Raw genomic sequence first — 15,781 nt, forward strand, 5'->3', positions numbered from 1 at the left:
AAATGCTATCAATTAACATCTAACAATTAACAACTATTTATCAAACACCTTCAAAATGAAATAGGGTTAAACGCTTTTCTCAAATGAAATGAGTCAGATCGGTTAAACCCAACAAGATTAACTCTTTAAAATTTAAACCAAAAAAAAAAAAAAAAAATGAAGATATGTAACATCACAAATCAAAGTTGAAATGAAATATGGACATTAGATGTAAGATTATACAATCAAGTATCTTGAAGAAGGGCTGCATAAAGGAGTAAGTTCCAAGTATCTGGGACTCCACCAATACACCAATGTGTGCAGTCTCTGCCATGGACTCCATTATACTTCATTATATGCCCATCTACTCTTAATCTTGAGAGCGTTGCCAAATCCAGAAGAAACACCGCTTTCCTTATTTCACTCAAAATTTTCTTGGTTATGTTGGTAACCGGTGACGCCGCCGTGGAAATCACTGTTTCATTTAAAGGCATGAACTCATTCTCGCAACTCGCCTTTGCTGTCTTCCCCCATATATCTCCACTGTATCAACACACTAAAAACTTTACTCCTATCCCTTCAACAAAATTCTAGTGCTATATAGAATCAGATCAGGTGAGAAAGTACTGGTGTCCCGGGAGAACGTGTAAATTAATTTCATTTGTCAATTTAAGAAAAAAAATGTGTTGGCATTTCTGTAATTACGGCAATACATTTAGAAACGCTTAATATTCACCCATAACTGACAATGCATTCATAATATATAATAGTGCGTGTTTCTAAATGCAACGCTATAATTACAAAAATGTTATTATATTTTTATTTTTATTTTTATTAATTCTCAGCTCTTGATCATCATAAATGAAATTAGTCATGAAACTACCCGTTCTCACGGGAGTCTGGTCCTCGCCCCCAATTGTGTGTGTGATATTCTAATAAAACCCCTCTTATGAGAACCGGTGAACGTGTACATAAAACACACAATCTCATATTTCAGTGCACAAATGATGAGCGTTGAAGAAAGAAAAATGGAAGGGTTACCGATAATGGGCAGCAGTTTCTCCTTGAAAAAAGACTTTAGTTTTGGTGAAATCCACTTCTCTGTCTACCCATTTTGCCCATGTTTGAAGAGCCATTTGAAAAGCTTGTACACGGTTCATGTCTTTCACTACCTTGCCGTCCACCTGTTCGATAAAATCCCACCTACAAAAAAACATTATTATTCACCCCATTCACAATCTCAAACCTCAATCATGTCGAAAGATGATGATAGTGTTTACGGCTGTTTTGGCGGCATCCTCAACCACCATAACCAACTGTTGAATATGAGGACGTTCATGTGTTTCCATATCTCTCCATTCTTCACAGACTTCATCTTCACCACTCGACCTATTCCTTCCTTCTCGATGTCAACCAGGAATTCAGAGTGAAACAAGATCACTTCAACATCATAATCCTGCAAATTAAAGTACATTCACATCGATCATGTTTTTATCATCTATCTATGCAAATGCAATACTTTGATTTACGGAAAAATCCAATTATTTAAAGGTGTGCTCTACATGAAATTCGTCTTGTGATCCTAGCTAGTAAATAAATCAATCTAAGTTGCTCATTGTTGACTGCAAAATTAAACTTGAAACTTTATGGTTGCCAAATAAATTGTTTGACTATGGATATATGAAGCATGTCTTGTGACCCTAACAGACAAAGAGCTACAAGAAGCAATCATTATTGTGTGGATGGTGGTTCACACAGTTATGTGGAATATACTATCAAATAATGTACATTTAGTACACAAGTAATGTATTTTAAATATATTAAAAATATACATTATATTAAGGAAAAGTACATTATTTTGTATAATGTACATTCAGTACAAGAAGAATGTATTTTTAGTATATTAAAAATGTACTTTTTATTATGGTCCATACAACAATTTGCCTACAAGAAGATAAACCAATGTAAGTTGCTGGTTACTAGGTCAACTGTTCAAATAATTTAGATAAACCTATTTTGTGACAATAGGTAAATCAATCTAAGTTGTCAATAACTGTCCGGCTCAGACCAATAAACAATCTAACAAAGAGTAAAATTTGAAATCTTGTGACTATAAATCGAGTATCGGACTAATTTGTTAGGATTGTCCCACTATCTATGCAATAGTAGTGTGACTTGAGCTTATATGTGTAAAACAGACCTGAAATGTGACTGTAACGTTGAGAGGAGTAAACTCTTCTTTGTATTTCACTCCTGGAACTGTGCCATGTAACAGGCAAAGAAGTGATTCAAAATTATTAAGACTCATAGAATCCCCCACATACATTATCTTCTTCCCCTTCATTCTCCTCAAGAAATCCTCCCCATCAAACCTTCACAAAATTTATAACAAACTTAATTGGTCAGTCCATAAATGCCCATTTACCTTGCCATTAAAATATGTGTTCCGTTCTGTTTCAACTAAAACGCTCACCTGGGCAACTCACACCCATGAGGCTGCCATCGATATTTGAGATACTGGAGATTAGTGCGGCCATATTTGATGCAGTGAAACTCCTTTCGGATAAAGGGACAAGACATGGAGTCATACAGAGGATAAGAATCATCCCACACCCATTTCCCCTGGAACCAGTTGCACTTTGTTTTCTTCATGATTGGTCGATTTCCTCCATTGCAGATAGTTTGGACTTGCATTTCCAGGTTGTTGCTTCCATGGATGCTCTCTCTGATCCAGTAATAAGGGGTCAGGGATTTGGAGCAGAAGTATACAAAGGCTAGGGAGATCATGAAGACAATGGATACACTGTTCCATACCCCTTTACCCATTTTTTTTTTTTTTGGGTGTGGAATATGTTATATTATGGACATAAATATAATGGGATTTGATGACCAAATTGAGAAGAAAATTTCAGACATAATGGCAACTTATTAGATGCATGCAATTGTAGGAAATGTTGATGACCATTTTCAATGGATTGGGGCTTAAGAATATATTGATGATCCATCATTTTCAAGGGTATTAATTTGTATATGTACATGCCTCGAAAGGGGTAACCGATTGGGTGGAACATGATTCTCTTATCAAAAATCATGAATTTGTATTATTTCTCTTATGTGAGTCGCGAGTTTTCCTCGTCACCTCAACAAAAATACGTATATACATGCATATTCCAATGTACACAATTTAATTTGTCTGTTGGAAGTGTGAATTCATTACTGGATTGCTACTTAATACTGCAATTATTATGTAGTTATGTACTTAGGCTACCCGAAAGTGTGAAGAGTAAATCTTGCGATCTTGTATAATAACTCACAAACCATACAAGAGTTAAACTGCATTAGGAAGATTTTGTACGACGAGTTCAACCAAAAAGGTGTTGACAGAAATCTGACATGAATCGAACTCGTAACATTCAGGTAACAAGTTTCATCTTATGAAATACGTTAATAAGATTTTGAATTAGATAAAATCCAACATAATTATCGAAAATTGGGTACATATACACATTACACAAAGCAATGTTGCATGATAATTTTAGGTAATACATGAGAGGGTTGTGATATAGAATCTGTCTAGTTGTCCACTTTTGAAGGATGAATCAGAATAAAAACTGATTAAAGCATTTATCTATCTCTTTTAACAGTTCAAAATTAAAATCAAAATCAAATATCCCTTTGATTTACTGACCCTTCCCAACACCCGAAAATGCGCTCTAAGTGAAACTCACCTTGTGACTTTAGCTGGCAAATGACCACACGGAGTTAAACCAGCTTAGATATCCCTTCATTCACATTTTCATGTAAGATATATGGGATTCAATCAAATCTTTATCTTTAATCTTTTGATGTTTTCAGCAATCAATTTCCATGCCCCAGAGGAGATCAGAACTGTTATGGGTAATAAGCTAAAGTAGAAGCAATAATTGGAATTACAATTACAATTACAAGCCAAACCTCTCAATTGACAAGGATAATTATTGTGTGCAGGACTGTACATATTTCTTGCTCAGTCTCTCTAAACCAATGCAACCACCCTTGGCATCAAAGTACTCTAAAAGTAAAACGCGTTGAATTTAAATAAAATCAGAAAAATTAGATACATACTCTTACTATATCTCCTTTCAGTCATCATCAATGTAGATGGTCTCTTGTTGGAACAGCCCACCAAAAACCTTTCTCACTTCTGCCTTTGAATCAGTTTGTTTGGCTTTGGGCTTAGGGGCCTCTGCTGGTTTTGGCTTCGGTTTTGGTTTCAGTGCTGCAGACTTGACTACTGCTTTCTGTGGAGGCAAATTCCGCGCCTTGGCCTGTCCCCTAACAGTAGCAAGCCGCACTTTGGGTTCCTCCTCCTCTTCCTCACTAGCCTTTTGAACAACGGATTTAAGCTGCGAGCTGAAAGTTTCCCAAGACAGTCCGGAGCTCAATCCTTTGGCTTTTGGTTCCTCCACCTCCTCAGTGCGCTCTTGAACAGCGGAGTTAAGCTGTGAGCTCAACTTTTCCCAAGACAGTCCAGAACTGAACCCTTTTGCTTTATCCAAAAGGCCATCCACTGATATTCCAGCAGCCGCAGCCTTCTCTTCAGCTTCTTTGCCAAGATTAACGGCCTTGGTTCCTTGCTGCTCACGCTTCTTCACTTCCTCTTCTTTAGCTGCTTGCTGAGCTTTCTCACTTGCTTCTACGGCTTCTTGCTCTGCCTTAGCTTTTGCAACAGATTCTGCATAAGCTTTTCTTCGGCCATCCTCCGGTATGACACTGTAAACATCACCATCTCTTATTCAGATTCTCATTAATTAATTAGATAACATACAACAAGAACGTTAGAGTACGTATGCATCAGAAAACACATTGACGGTCCCCATATACAGTACAAAATTCAATCAAACATTCACTTCCATATGGAATGTACAGTGAGTGAAAATCCCAGTGTAACCTGTATAGAGTGGATCGTCAAATAATTTATGTTAAGGAAACTCTGGTAATCCCCAGTGTATGAATCATAGTGGAGATGACAATACCTAAAAAGTTCATCTCCAGTCCTCTTTGTAGCTACGGGATCAGTACTCACTTCCACAACCTGAATGTGGGGAAAAGAATTAGAATTTCGGTATTTTATCTATGAGATAACTAAGGAGAAAACACTAGCCGGCCTCAGATACCTTATCTCTCCATCAAGAACCAATCAACAAGAAGAACAAGTACCTTATTTTCAGCCACCGCAGTGTTGGTGAAAACGTCTGCTACCAGCTTAGCTATCTGTGACTTGGCAACCTTAATTTTCCACAAGGGCAATACGTTAGCATGAGGAGCAATGAAGTAAATACATGAAGTGAAAAGGGTAGAACGTAAAGGTAAAGGGTCGTGTTCAAACTTCTAGTTAAATCCAGGATAAGAAAAAGAAATAGCATACATTACATTACTTTGTAATCGTTCGCATCAGTAGTTCCTTCAGCTGACACCACAACATTGTACGAGCTCTCGGGGGCAAAGTCATCCGTTAAGCTGGTCTTTATGAGCGTATAACTGATATCCGTCTCTATTATCTTCTGCAAAAATTCTTGGAGTGTCAATGGCTGAGACCGCGAAAACAGAGTGTTGAAGAACGACGTAATGCCATCAAGGACGTTGTATGTAGACGATGAGGCTGATCCATCGTACACAATGGCCACATGGCCAACACCAGCTAATTCAGCAGCTTGGATAACCTGCAAGGCATCAGATGCCGTGACCTCTTCCGTTGGTCCATTCTCAAAAGGACCAATGGTAACAACAACTTTGCTTGCATTCCCAATCGCTTTCGCAATTGATTCTGCGTCTTGGAAGGTAGATTGAACCGCGTTGAATCGTTTCGCCTCCTCATTAGAGATTATCTATGGCATTGATAAATCCATCAAACATCAAACCATCGTTATCTCACTAAATTATATGCATCTACTCAAACAAACAAATACCTAATTAAATTGAGATTTGTAATTAAAAATAGAATTGAAGCATGTGTTTCATCTCAACTAAAAGCCTAAGCTGATAGTTGAATTGCACATTAATGGTTATATGTGAGAAATTAGGTAATTTAACCTTGTATTGAGCAGCTAAAACAGCAAGCTCTTGAGCAGCAGCGAGATCAGGGACACCAGCTCTAACACTAAACCCCTCCCGGAGAAGCGTCTGAGCAATGCGGACTCCGGCTAGGCCAGTAGCACCGGCGACGTATACCGTTCCGGGGTCCTTCCGGCGCTGGCGGCCGAACGACAAGCCGGAAGCGGAGTTCGTCGGCGAGAGAGGGACCAGAGACTTAACATCAGGAATCTTCCCAAAGTCGAAACGGAAGGGGCTGGAATTGGGCGAGGTTTCCTGATCGTCACCGGCGCTGCTAAGGCGGAAGGGCGGGAATGGACCGGACTTCTTAGCGAAAACGGTGAGCTTAGGAATCCGCAAACCGACAAGTCTAGAATGGGGTATGGGTTTGGGGAGGAATGGATTAGAAGTGAGAGTTGGAGCCATGAATGAATGCTAGTGCGGTGCCTATTCCCACTTCTCCATTGAGCTCTTGATTAGCTTTGGTGAAAGACAAGCAAATAGCTTAGCATGGGACAACGGTGTAGTCTGGATGGTGCACATGAAATGAAATGGGTAGTAAGCAAGCTTTCCCGCCAATAACAGACAGCCATGTCAGCACATTTTATCCCCAAACACAAATTGCAAGCCAGACATTCCTAACCACTGGGTATGTATGGCATAAGACTATAGAGGAAAAATATATTATTCTGATTCTGAATTTCTGATATATCTACAATTCTACTCTCCATTACTCGTTTTAGATTTTTATTTATATTATAAAAATTGAATAAAAACTATCTGGAAAAATTAAGTCATTGGTTGATAGTTAATTTAGTAATTAGTCTGTAAAGACGATCTATTAACATTCTCAATTTGAATTAATCAACTATAAACAATTTAAACTAATTTAGGTCATTAAAATGAACATTTGGGAAGCAGGATAAAAACCATCCCACACTCTAGTCTAGCAATCTAGCAATATACTAAAAATATATACGGAGGATTAAAAAAATTCCAATGAGAATTTTATTGTGAATCATGGGGTAATTCATTTTACAAAAATCGGAGAATCAGCTTCACTATTCATGCCTTGTACCGCATTGAATTAGTGACCTTTACGGGGGCATTTGGTTGAAAGGAAAAAATTAAGTGAGAAAATAATTGTAATTTCATAAGAAATACATAATATAAAAATAAAGTGATAATTTAAATTATGATTTGCAAGAATAGAATTATTGAGAATTTTAATTTCAATATTTAGTATACATGAAAATTAAAAGGCAATAATAATAAGTATTATAAAGTCCAAAATGCTTATTATTAATAATCCTAAATACTATATTCAAATTTTGCTTTTGAAAATTTATATAACACGATATAAATAGGTTCTAGAATTACATAATCAAAGCAATAAAATAGATAGAAAAATTTTGAGAAAACATATTTAATTGAGATTGACTAACCGATTGACATTGTGTGTTGACAATCGAAGAAGACACTATTTTGTATTTAAGTTTAAAAAGATGAGTAATTTTGTTTCAAATTTATTTTTTTCTTTCTAAATTCCATGGAATTGAAATATCAAGAGAGCATGGGATTCTAATTCCTTGAAAATGAGAAAATTTCAATTCTACAAAATTGTAATTCCCTAACCAAATGAAGGAATTTGCTTGCCTTCAAAATTATGTGAGAATCGAATTGAAATTCCCTCCAACCAAACACCCCGTTATAGTTAATAGTTTACGCTGATGAAAGGACAAATACATGGAACTATGGAAGGCACTTTCCACTAAAACTTTGCAAGTGAACTAGGAGAAATAAATGGAAACCATCAGATACAACACCAAGCAAAAGTGGCATAATGTCCAGTAAAACTCATAGCAGAAAAGAATCAGAACAAACAGACCAAAGGAAACAAGCCAAGATTGATTTGTCCAGAACCAGAAGGATGCATCAAAATTCTAAATGGCCAAGGAAACAGACAGTTGTACAAGATTAAAGACTTTTTATCAAGTGACAAATAGCAGCACTATACAGCAAATATGAACCCCCAGGATGGTGTTTTAAAACACCATTCTACGCTAACTTGTTCTATGTATACTCTTCAATCTCCAACACTACATGTTTCCACATTCATAGATTCTAAGGAACCTCAAGAAATCCATTTATGATAATTCAAAATTCAAATCTCTAGTCTTGAAAAGAAATAATTCCATGTTTATGCAACTAGTAAACTACATTTCTTAAGAGGCAAATAAAGAGCATCCCATTTTAAAAGGAAATCTGACTTGTGGCACTATCTAGGCACAAATTTAATTTTGATGAAGTTAAAACAAGGCATTACAACAAAATCAAAGCATCTGTCACTAACATGTAAATGAGAGAGAACCTAGTCAAACAACCAGAGATGCAACTCCATTTTGAACACTATAAACGAAAGAATTACCATGAATAAAGAATATAACGTCAATATAGACAGCAATCAAAAGATATCAGCAGTGGTATTTACAAAATTTCATACAATTAATTATGCACTATACTGTCATACTGATACAACTGTTGCCATCAGCATTAACGGGGGAAGACAGGAACACAAGGCATCAAGAATAAAATGAACAATTCCAGGGACAACTTTCAAGCTGCCAGCCATGCAAGGGTTAAGCAGCACTTAGTAAGATCAAAATTTTAAATTGTTAAAGCATAATCTGAAAGACAATTAAAATTATCAATGTACATCACCTGTATTAGATTTCAATGTATGAAGCTGCATAGATCTGCTCAACCAGGTCACATAGGTGAAAATTTTCTCATCTATCAAATTAACCACAAAAACAACTTAGTAATTGAAGTAATAAGATTAATAAATTTCCATGACCTTCATAATATTTATCAGCAAAAGGACAATTAACTCAATCAGTCAAAGCCTGATATAAACCACAAAGTCAACCCATATCAAGGTAATATGCCAAGTATTTACATCATTGTTCAAACACCAATCACAAACACATTCCCAACAAAGCAGAGACTATCATTACCAGCAAAGTTAGAAGGTAGGTCAGCAAAAAGTTGCACTCAAGACAGTAGCTCAGGAAATCTTCATTTAGGCATTTTAGCTGTCAGAAGTAAAGATAGACTGGATTAAGCATCCATACAGAATACACCCATGCAAAAGTCTTGGTAAAATAAAACAAACAGTGAAATGATTATAATGATTCAGTAACAGCCCAATGTCCTAGAGCAGCATGCAAATTAGTGGCCAATGCTCTTTTTTGCTCTGAGAGACTCAAGAGCCTTCTCTCGCAACTCAATTTCAAGCTTCTTCGCTGAATCCGTCCCTTCAATCTCACGTCCATGAAACTCTTTTCTGGCAAGGTCCTCATCCGAAACATTACCATCGTTAGTCTTCTCAGCATCAGAAGGCGAAGATATAGCATTATCTGACTTCAATTTTTGTTTCCCAGCACGCCTCTCTTCCTTCTTACGACGTCTATCATCCCGACGTCGACGCTTCTCCTCCTTCCTCAATTTCTTCTCTTCTTTCTTCTCTTCTTTCTTCCTCCTCTTAGCCTCCTTCCTCTCATCCACACCTGAATCATAACTAGAATCATCATCAGAAGTTGACTCATGTCTGACAGATCTCTTGTGCTTCCTCTTTTCCTTAACTCTAGATCTTCGCTTATCACATTCCTCAGAACCTGAATTCTTATAAATTATTTGTTCAACATCCTCCACTTTCCTAGATGTCTCATGTAAATGTTTTGCCTCAACAGGCTGATCCTCTCCCTGGATGGCATTTAAACGACTGAGGTTCTTCTCATCAGCTTTGGGGCTCTCCAGATCCAATGATTCCCTATCCTTCTTAGCTACATGTGAGCCTCTATGAGTCACAGGTGACCTCTGTCGATCATCAAAATCTTTGATGTGATCCATCCTTCCAGATGCTTTTTCACTGTTGACAAAAAACAAACACATTAAAAAGACGTATTAAATAATATAGGTATACATGAGACTTCTATCATGAGTTTGGAAGTGAAAAGAAATGTTGTAAGTAGGGGTGTCAAAGTGGGCCGAAACCCACGGGCCAGCCCTAAACCGCCCGGCGGTGGAGCAGGTTAGGGCCTAAAGTATTTGGCCCGTGAAAATGCAGGCCTCGCAGCCTTGGCCCATGCGGGTTGGCAGGCTACGCGGGTTAGCCCGCAGGCCACAGGCTTCCAATATATGTACATATATATATATATACACACACACACAGCAAGGCAGCAATCTGCCTTGCTGTGTAACCTACCATTATTAAACAAAACTAAAAAATTAGAACTAATATTTTTTTTTTATGTTTTGAAGTTGGCCCGCTGAGTCTTTGAGCCCACTCGAAACGGGCTAGGTTTGAAAAAATCTAGCCCACGGGCCAGCCAGCATTAACACCCCTAATTGTAAGAGAATAGCAATTGCAACAGACCCTCTCATGGCTTCTTTTGGCTTCCTTGACCCAGACCCATTAGAGTGGCTCCTAGTCTCAACAGGTCCCCTAAAAATCCAGAACCAGCACATCTCAGAAAAGCACACAGAAAACTACTGAATTTCAGATTAAAAAAATATATTGATTTTGATTGATAAAGTCTTGCAACAAAATCACAAAGGTTACATCTAAAAATGAGAGACAAGCATTTAGTAACTACCTTAAAGAATTCACATCCCTCTCATCTGGGCTTCTCTCATATGCATCATGATGCAATTTATGCTCTCTTTGTTTTCTCAAAGGACTTGGACTTCCAGTTCGAATTATCTTTCCCCTCCTTTCATTCAAAATTCTCTTATTGGGACTCCTTGACCTATAGTAATAGATAGAAGCCATGTTCATCCATCAGAACACATACAACAAAAAGATATGAAACACTGCACCTTTTAGGCTTTTATTGCAGTGGATTTCAAGTATTAATGTATTATTCATTTATTAACATCCAATCCAATCTACTAATAACAAAGGGTATCTTCAATTAAATCAATTGAATTATTCCCTTCAAGGATTAAACAAATATAATCACAGATCAAGATTTTAAGCATTTAATTTAAAACTTTAAAAAAAAAAAAACAAAAAAAAAAAAAACAAAACAAAACAAACCCTTCCTTAACTTTACTTTCTAAAATAAGTTCCTGACCAATCAAATATTACGCTATTAATTCCTCTGCATTATCATTTCATGATAGATTTGATACTATCTTGTTTCTGCAAATTAGATAAAGGCAAATTGACACACACTTGTACAAATATAAACCACATTGGATTTATTTATTTTTAAAAAAAAAAATAAAAAAAATTAAACAGACTCTTCAAAATCAGAGAACTTTTTAATAAGTAAACATATATGAGTTCACAGAAAGCACAGAAAGGATAAGAGACCTCTCTTCACTGGGACTTCTTTCCCTGGCAGCTGGTGGAGATTCTGAAATGGATGGGGGTTTACGCTGTCGAGAGTCTGAAATAGATGGAGACCGACGAGCCAGAGATTCTGACATAGATGGAGGAGACCTACGGGGTGGAGATTCTGAAAAAGATGGGGACTTCCGTGGTGAAGGTGACCTTTTATGATGTGAAGACTTTCTATCATATAAATCGCTCCTTGGTGACCTAGAAGAAATAGGTTGCCTGCGTCCCACAATATTGGATTCCTTACGAACCACTGTAGGTTGTGAACCATCCTCTGAAGATGAACGGCTGGGAGAGTATTTCCCATGGCTTCTACAAAAGTGTTTTATGCCGATCAAAATTAACTTACCAAGTAAATTCTACAGGCAGAGTCAATATATTTAGTTCCCTAGCAGTGTCAAAATACATCAGAAACCACTCTTATATAATTAGCTGTGGTTCCAATTCAAATCATACACATTAGGATGAGGAACTCCGAATACTATCAACACTCTAAGGATCACAAAAATTATACCTGTTCTCTCCATTTCTCTGTTTTTCATCTTTTGAGTTTTCCATTTCTCCAATATTCTATTTTCCAGTTTTCCTTTCTCCAAGTTTTCATGTCTCTAGTTTTCCAATTTGATTTTCCAAACTCAATTTTCAAGAATTATATAATCATATAATCATAAACTCAATACACTAATGCTAAGTACTTAAAAGGTAACAAACATTAATAATTAATAAATAAATTGCAACTATTTAAATTAATTTGTTTTAATTGTGAAAAAAAATGCGCTTTTAGAGAGTCTAAGGTTTGTGTGAAGAAGAAATGAAAGAAAGGGAAAATCAAAGAATAAAGGAAAGAGAGAGACAGAGAGAGGAGGAGTTGAAATGAAATGGAAGAAAAAGGGAAAATTAAAGGAAGAAAAGAAAAGGAAAAAAAAAATTAAAGGGAGCTGAAGTGAAAAAAATGCAGGGAGAATTGAAGAAGAAAGGAAAGAAAAGAAAAAAGAAAGGGGAAAAAGAGCTGAAATGAAATGAGGGGGAAAAACAGTCTGAAATGAAATGAGGGGGGGAATGCTGAAACATAGCTGTCAAGGTTCAAATAAAGACCTACTGTTCATCCATTAAAGGTGCTTCCATTTCTCCAAATTGGAGAATTGGTTAAATAGATTCTCTAAATTCTGAAAAATGGAGAATGTCTCTATTCTCCAATTTGGAAAAATGTAAGTAAACAAGTTTTCCATTTTTCAGTTTTTCTATTTCTGCAGTTATTCATTTCTCTAGAAAGATGACTCATTTTTCCAGTTACTAAACGCACCCGCTATTAAGCCTGTGCAATAAATACTAGATGTACCTCATTCTTTCCGGAGGAGAATGAACAGGTGACATCCTCTCACGCTTTGGTGTTCTCTTCTTAATTGGTGAAAGGGCCCTGTGATGAACTGGTGATGCAGAAATCGAGTATTCAGGTGAAGCAGACCTCCTTTGAATAGGTGACCTAGATCTTCTCCTGACTGGGGACCTGGATACCCTGCGGCCAGAAATGGGGCGTCGAACAGTAGTTGGAGAACCACGCCGTGGACTCAAAGGAGAATGTCTGGAACGTCGCTTGAAGGGGGATGGTGATCTATGACGTATATGGGATGGCGTTCTTCGACGAACAGGAGATGGAGATCGACGCCTTAAAGGTGACCGAGGCCTTAAAGGTGACCGGAGTCGATGTCTCATTGGTGACCGTCGAATTGGTGACCTTGACCTACGCCAGATTGGTGATCGTGATCTTCGTCGTTTTGGAGACCTCGACCTACGTCGCAATGGAGAATGCCTGCGGTATCGCGTAGGAGAAGGTGACCTACGACGTGAACGAGACACCGATCTACGCCTTCGCCTTGGTGGAGACACAGACACAGATCGTCGAGGTGAATATTTATGGCGAGGTGTAATTGACCGCTTCACCGGAGAGGGGCGTGCCCTTTCAGAAGATATGGAACGCCCTCTTTGTTCAGGACTAGATCTACTCCTTGACCTACGCCTTTCCCTGCAGAAACAAGCATCAGATAGCCAGGACATTAGCACTTGTGCTTTTACAAAAAGGGAAATTCACACAAAAGAAATGCAATTACTGGCCAACAAGATGAGAAAGAAAAGGAAAATATGGAACACAACCAATTAAGATATGATAAATATTTGCTATAGCATGGGAAGCATACCCTGAGTAACTCCTAGAGTTGGAAAATGACCTGCTAATTGACCTTGAACGTCTGTCCCTGAACCAAGAAAATAAATTAGTCACCAAGCAGAATTGTAATAAAAATGGAGACAAATTCAAATTAATACGAAGATTATTACCTTGGTAGTGGTGAATGATCAGCTGAGTTTGGAGACCTTGAGGCCCTGGAAACATAATAAAGATATGTCTTATAGAGGCAGCACATAAAAGTATATTTACTACGCAATTTTATGAAGACTTTTGAGTCACTTACAAAAATAACAAGTCAACACATCCTTAGGAGTGACTTTTAGAAAATAGAATCAAGCCAATAATAATACAATGATAACTATTAGCATACACTTCATCCCTTTCTGACCTGTTTCTTCCTCTTGAACCATTTTTGTCAGCATACACCTTTTCAGCTGAAGGCATGGGGGAATCCCTAGTGTGATGCTTTGAAGATGGTTCCAAAGCAGCATGCGTATCTCTTGAAATGTCAACATCGCCGTCCTACAGTAGTTTGAGGTAAAGGACATGAACCCAAATAATTGCAGAAGCAAGCTGATTAACATGAAACACAAACCAAAGTTAAAACAAAAACCCAATACTAGGTGAAGGAACTCTGTCATGGAAAATTGAAGACTAACCGCCTTCTTTTTTTCTTGCTCAAGTTCTTGATATTCTCTCTCTTTTCTCCTCTGTATTTCATTTGTTATTCGATCAGTCTCAGCCTACAATCACAACCCAAGAACACATGAGACAAAACAGCATCTGACAGCTAAATAAGAAGCCATATCACAACAAAAATGGGAGAAAGACCTTTTTCTTCCTTGTTTCCTCTTCCTTGGCATCCAGGAACTGCTGAGGAACACCACTTGCATTGTTCTGTGCACTAAGGAGTAGTGACCAGAGCTCTTTCATGAACTTTCCAGTATTCCTTTCCATGAATCCAGTCAGTTGAATTTGAACCTCTTTCCCATTAACATCCTGCATACAGCAGCACACACCAAGGCAGTGCATCCCAAATCAAATTATAGTAGTGAATACAATGAAATAAGTTCAAACCATGTGGCACTAGTGCACTACCTTTCCTTCTAGAAGACTATATATGAAGTTGATAAGCACTTCATCTTCAATCCCTACGAGCTCAGTAACTCGCTTCGCTATCCAAGGTCTCATTACATCCATCTTTACTTTCCCCATATCCACCTATCCACACCGATCAACCAGCAAAACAAATATTCAAATGCCAATAAAACCCAGCCAAATCCATAACACAGTAAGCACACTAACAAGCAAGTAAAAACAAAAGTAGTCAGGTTTGAAACCATGGCCCCATCTCAACTTCCGTCACGTGGACATAAAAGCACAATTCAGAGACCAACTAACAACTGTAAATGCGATGTAAATCTGACCATACAAAAGCTCATCAAAATTAAGGTCACTAGAAGTTCACATAGTGTAGTTACACAAATAATTTGAACAAAGAGCTAGAAATACAAACCAGATGCTCCAATTCGGGAGCGAACTTCTGCGATTTCAATAGCTTAGCTTGCTTGTTGGAGAAGCGAGTATCCTGATCGGCGGACGTGCCCTAACATCATCAAACAATACAAAACAAAACAAATTCAAGCACCTTCAAAGCGTTAAACAACTCGGATCTACAAGCTATTTTCCAGTGGACGCAGAAAGTTCAACAAAAAAAAAAAACATGGAAATCGAGTAATTCGTACCCGGAAAAACCCTCCTGACATTTCCTAGGGTTTGTGAAGAATTCTAATGGTTTAGCGGGCGAGTATTGATGGTTGATATTTTCCCCAAATCGGATGTGGGAGCTCGGGCGGACGAAGGAGCGGCTACTGGCTTGCAAGTTAAAAGTTGGAACTAGATATGGAAGTGCATCAGATGCTTCCACGGCTTCTGGGCTAACTTTTTAGGCTGTATGTTTATCATACCCAAATTAACATTTTATGGGCTGAAGCCCAATTACAAAACAATTTCAATCCGCTCCACAGATATCCGTAAATTATGATGTGGACTCGTGTCCATAATGTATTGTGGACACGAGTCTAAAACGACGGCGTTTTTAGGGAAAACGCAAAAAATTTAATTTTGTCTTGTTGTTA

General features: G+C 37.6%; 3 protein-coding genes across 7 annotated transcripts; all 3 read right to left on the minus strand.

Annotated features, from left to right (window-relative positions):
- Positions 1-224: 224 nt before the first annotated feature.
- On the minus strand, positions 225-2,805 carry LOC109173563 (protein trichome birefringence-like 38). Its single transcript, XM_019322803.1, has 5 exons — positions 2,453-2,805; positions 2,180-2,351; positions 1,260-1,435; positions 1,021-1,182; positions 225-522 (listed from the first exon to the last, which is right to left on the minus strand). The coding sequence occupies exons 1-5, from the start codon at positions 2,803-2,805 to the stop codon at positions 225-227; spliced, it is 1,161 nt and encodes a 386-aa protein (XP_019178348.1).
- A 1,080-nt stretch (positions 2,806-3,885) lies between these two features.
- LOC109173683 (protein plastid transcriptionally active 16, chloroplastic) lies at positions 3,886-8,845 on the minus strand. Its single transcript, XM_019322963.1, has 6 exons — positions 8,768-8,845; positions 6,052-6,689; positions 5,397-5,846; positions 5,179-5,247; positions 4,995-5,053; positions 3,886-4,731 (listed from the first exon to the last, which is right to left on the minus strand). The coding sequence occupies exons 2-6, from the start codon at positions 6,475-6,477 to the stop codon at positions 4,101-4,103; spliced, it is 1,635 nt and encodes a 544-aa protein (XP_019178508.1). The 5' UTR covers positions 6,478-6,689; positions 8,768-8,845; the 3' UTR covers positions 3,886-4,100.
- Positions 8,846-8,937: 92 nt separating this feature from the next.
- Positions 8,938-15,524, minus strand: LOC109173681 (serine/arginine repetitive matrix protein 1). 5 transcript variants are annotated; one of them, XM_019322957.1, is made up of 13 exons: positions 15,389-15,523; positions 15,160-15,249; positions 14,742-14,864; positions 14,475-14,642; positions 14,303-14,386; positions 14,023-14,165; positions 13,793-13,837; positions 13,654-13,710; positions 12,798-13,481; positions 11,432-11,770; positions 10,710-10,862; positions 10,490-10,558; positions 8,938-9,982 (listed from the first exon to the last, which is right to left on the minus strand). In XM_019322957.1, exons 1-13 carry the CDS (start codon positions 15,407-15,409, stop codon positions 9,283-9,285), a joined length of 2,676 nt encoding a protein of 891 aa, XP_019178502.1. In that variant the 5' UTR covers positions 15,410-15,523; the 3' UTR covers positions 8,938-9,282. The 5 variants fall into 5 exon arrangements, with proteins under 5 accessions (XP_019178502.1, XP_019178503.1, XP_019178505.1 ...); XM_019322958.1 differs by having other exon boundaries at positions 9,115-9,982; positions 14,032-14,165; XM_019322960.1 differs by lacking the exon at positions 10,710-10,862 and having other exon boundaries at positions 9,115-9,982; positions 15,389-15,524.
- Between the last annotated feature and the right edge of the window lie 257 nt (positions 15,525-15,781).

The sequence above is a fragment of the Ipomoea nil genome, unplaced genomic scaffold, assembly GCF_001879475.1.
Source record: "Ipomoea nil cultivar Tokyo-kokei standard unplaced genomic scaffold, Asagao_1.1 scaffold0482, whole genome shotgun sequence".
In the NCBI taxonomy this organism is placed as follows: domain Eukaryota; kingdom Viridiplantae; phylum Streptophyta; class Magnoliopsida; order Solanales; family Convolvulaceae; genus Ipomoea; species Ipomoea nil.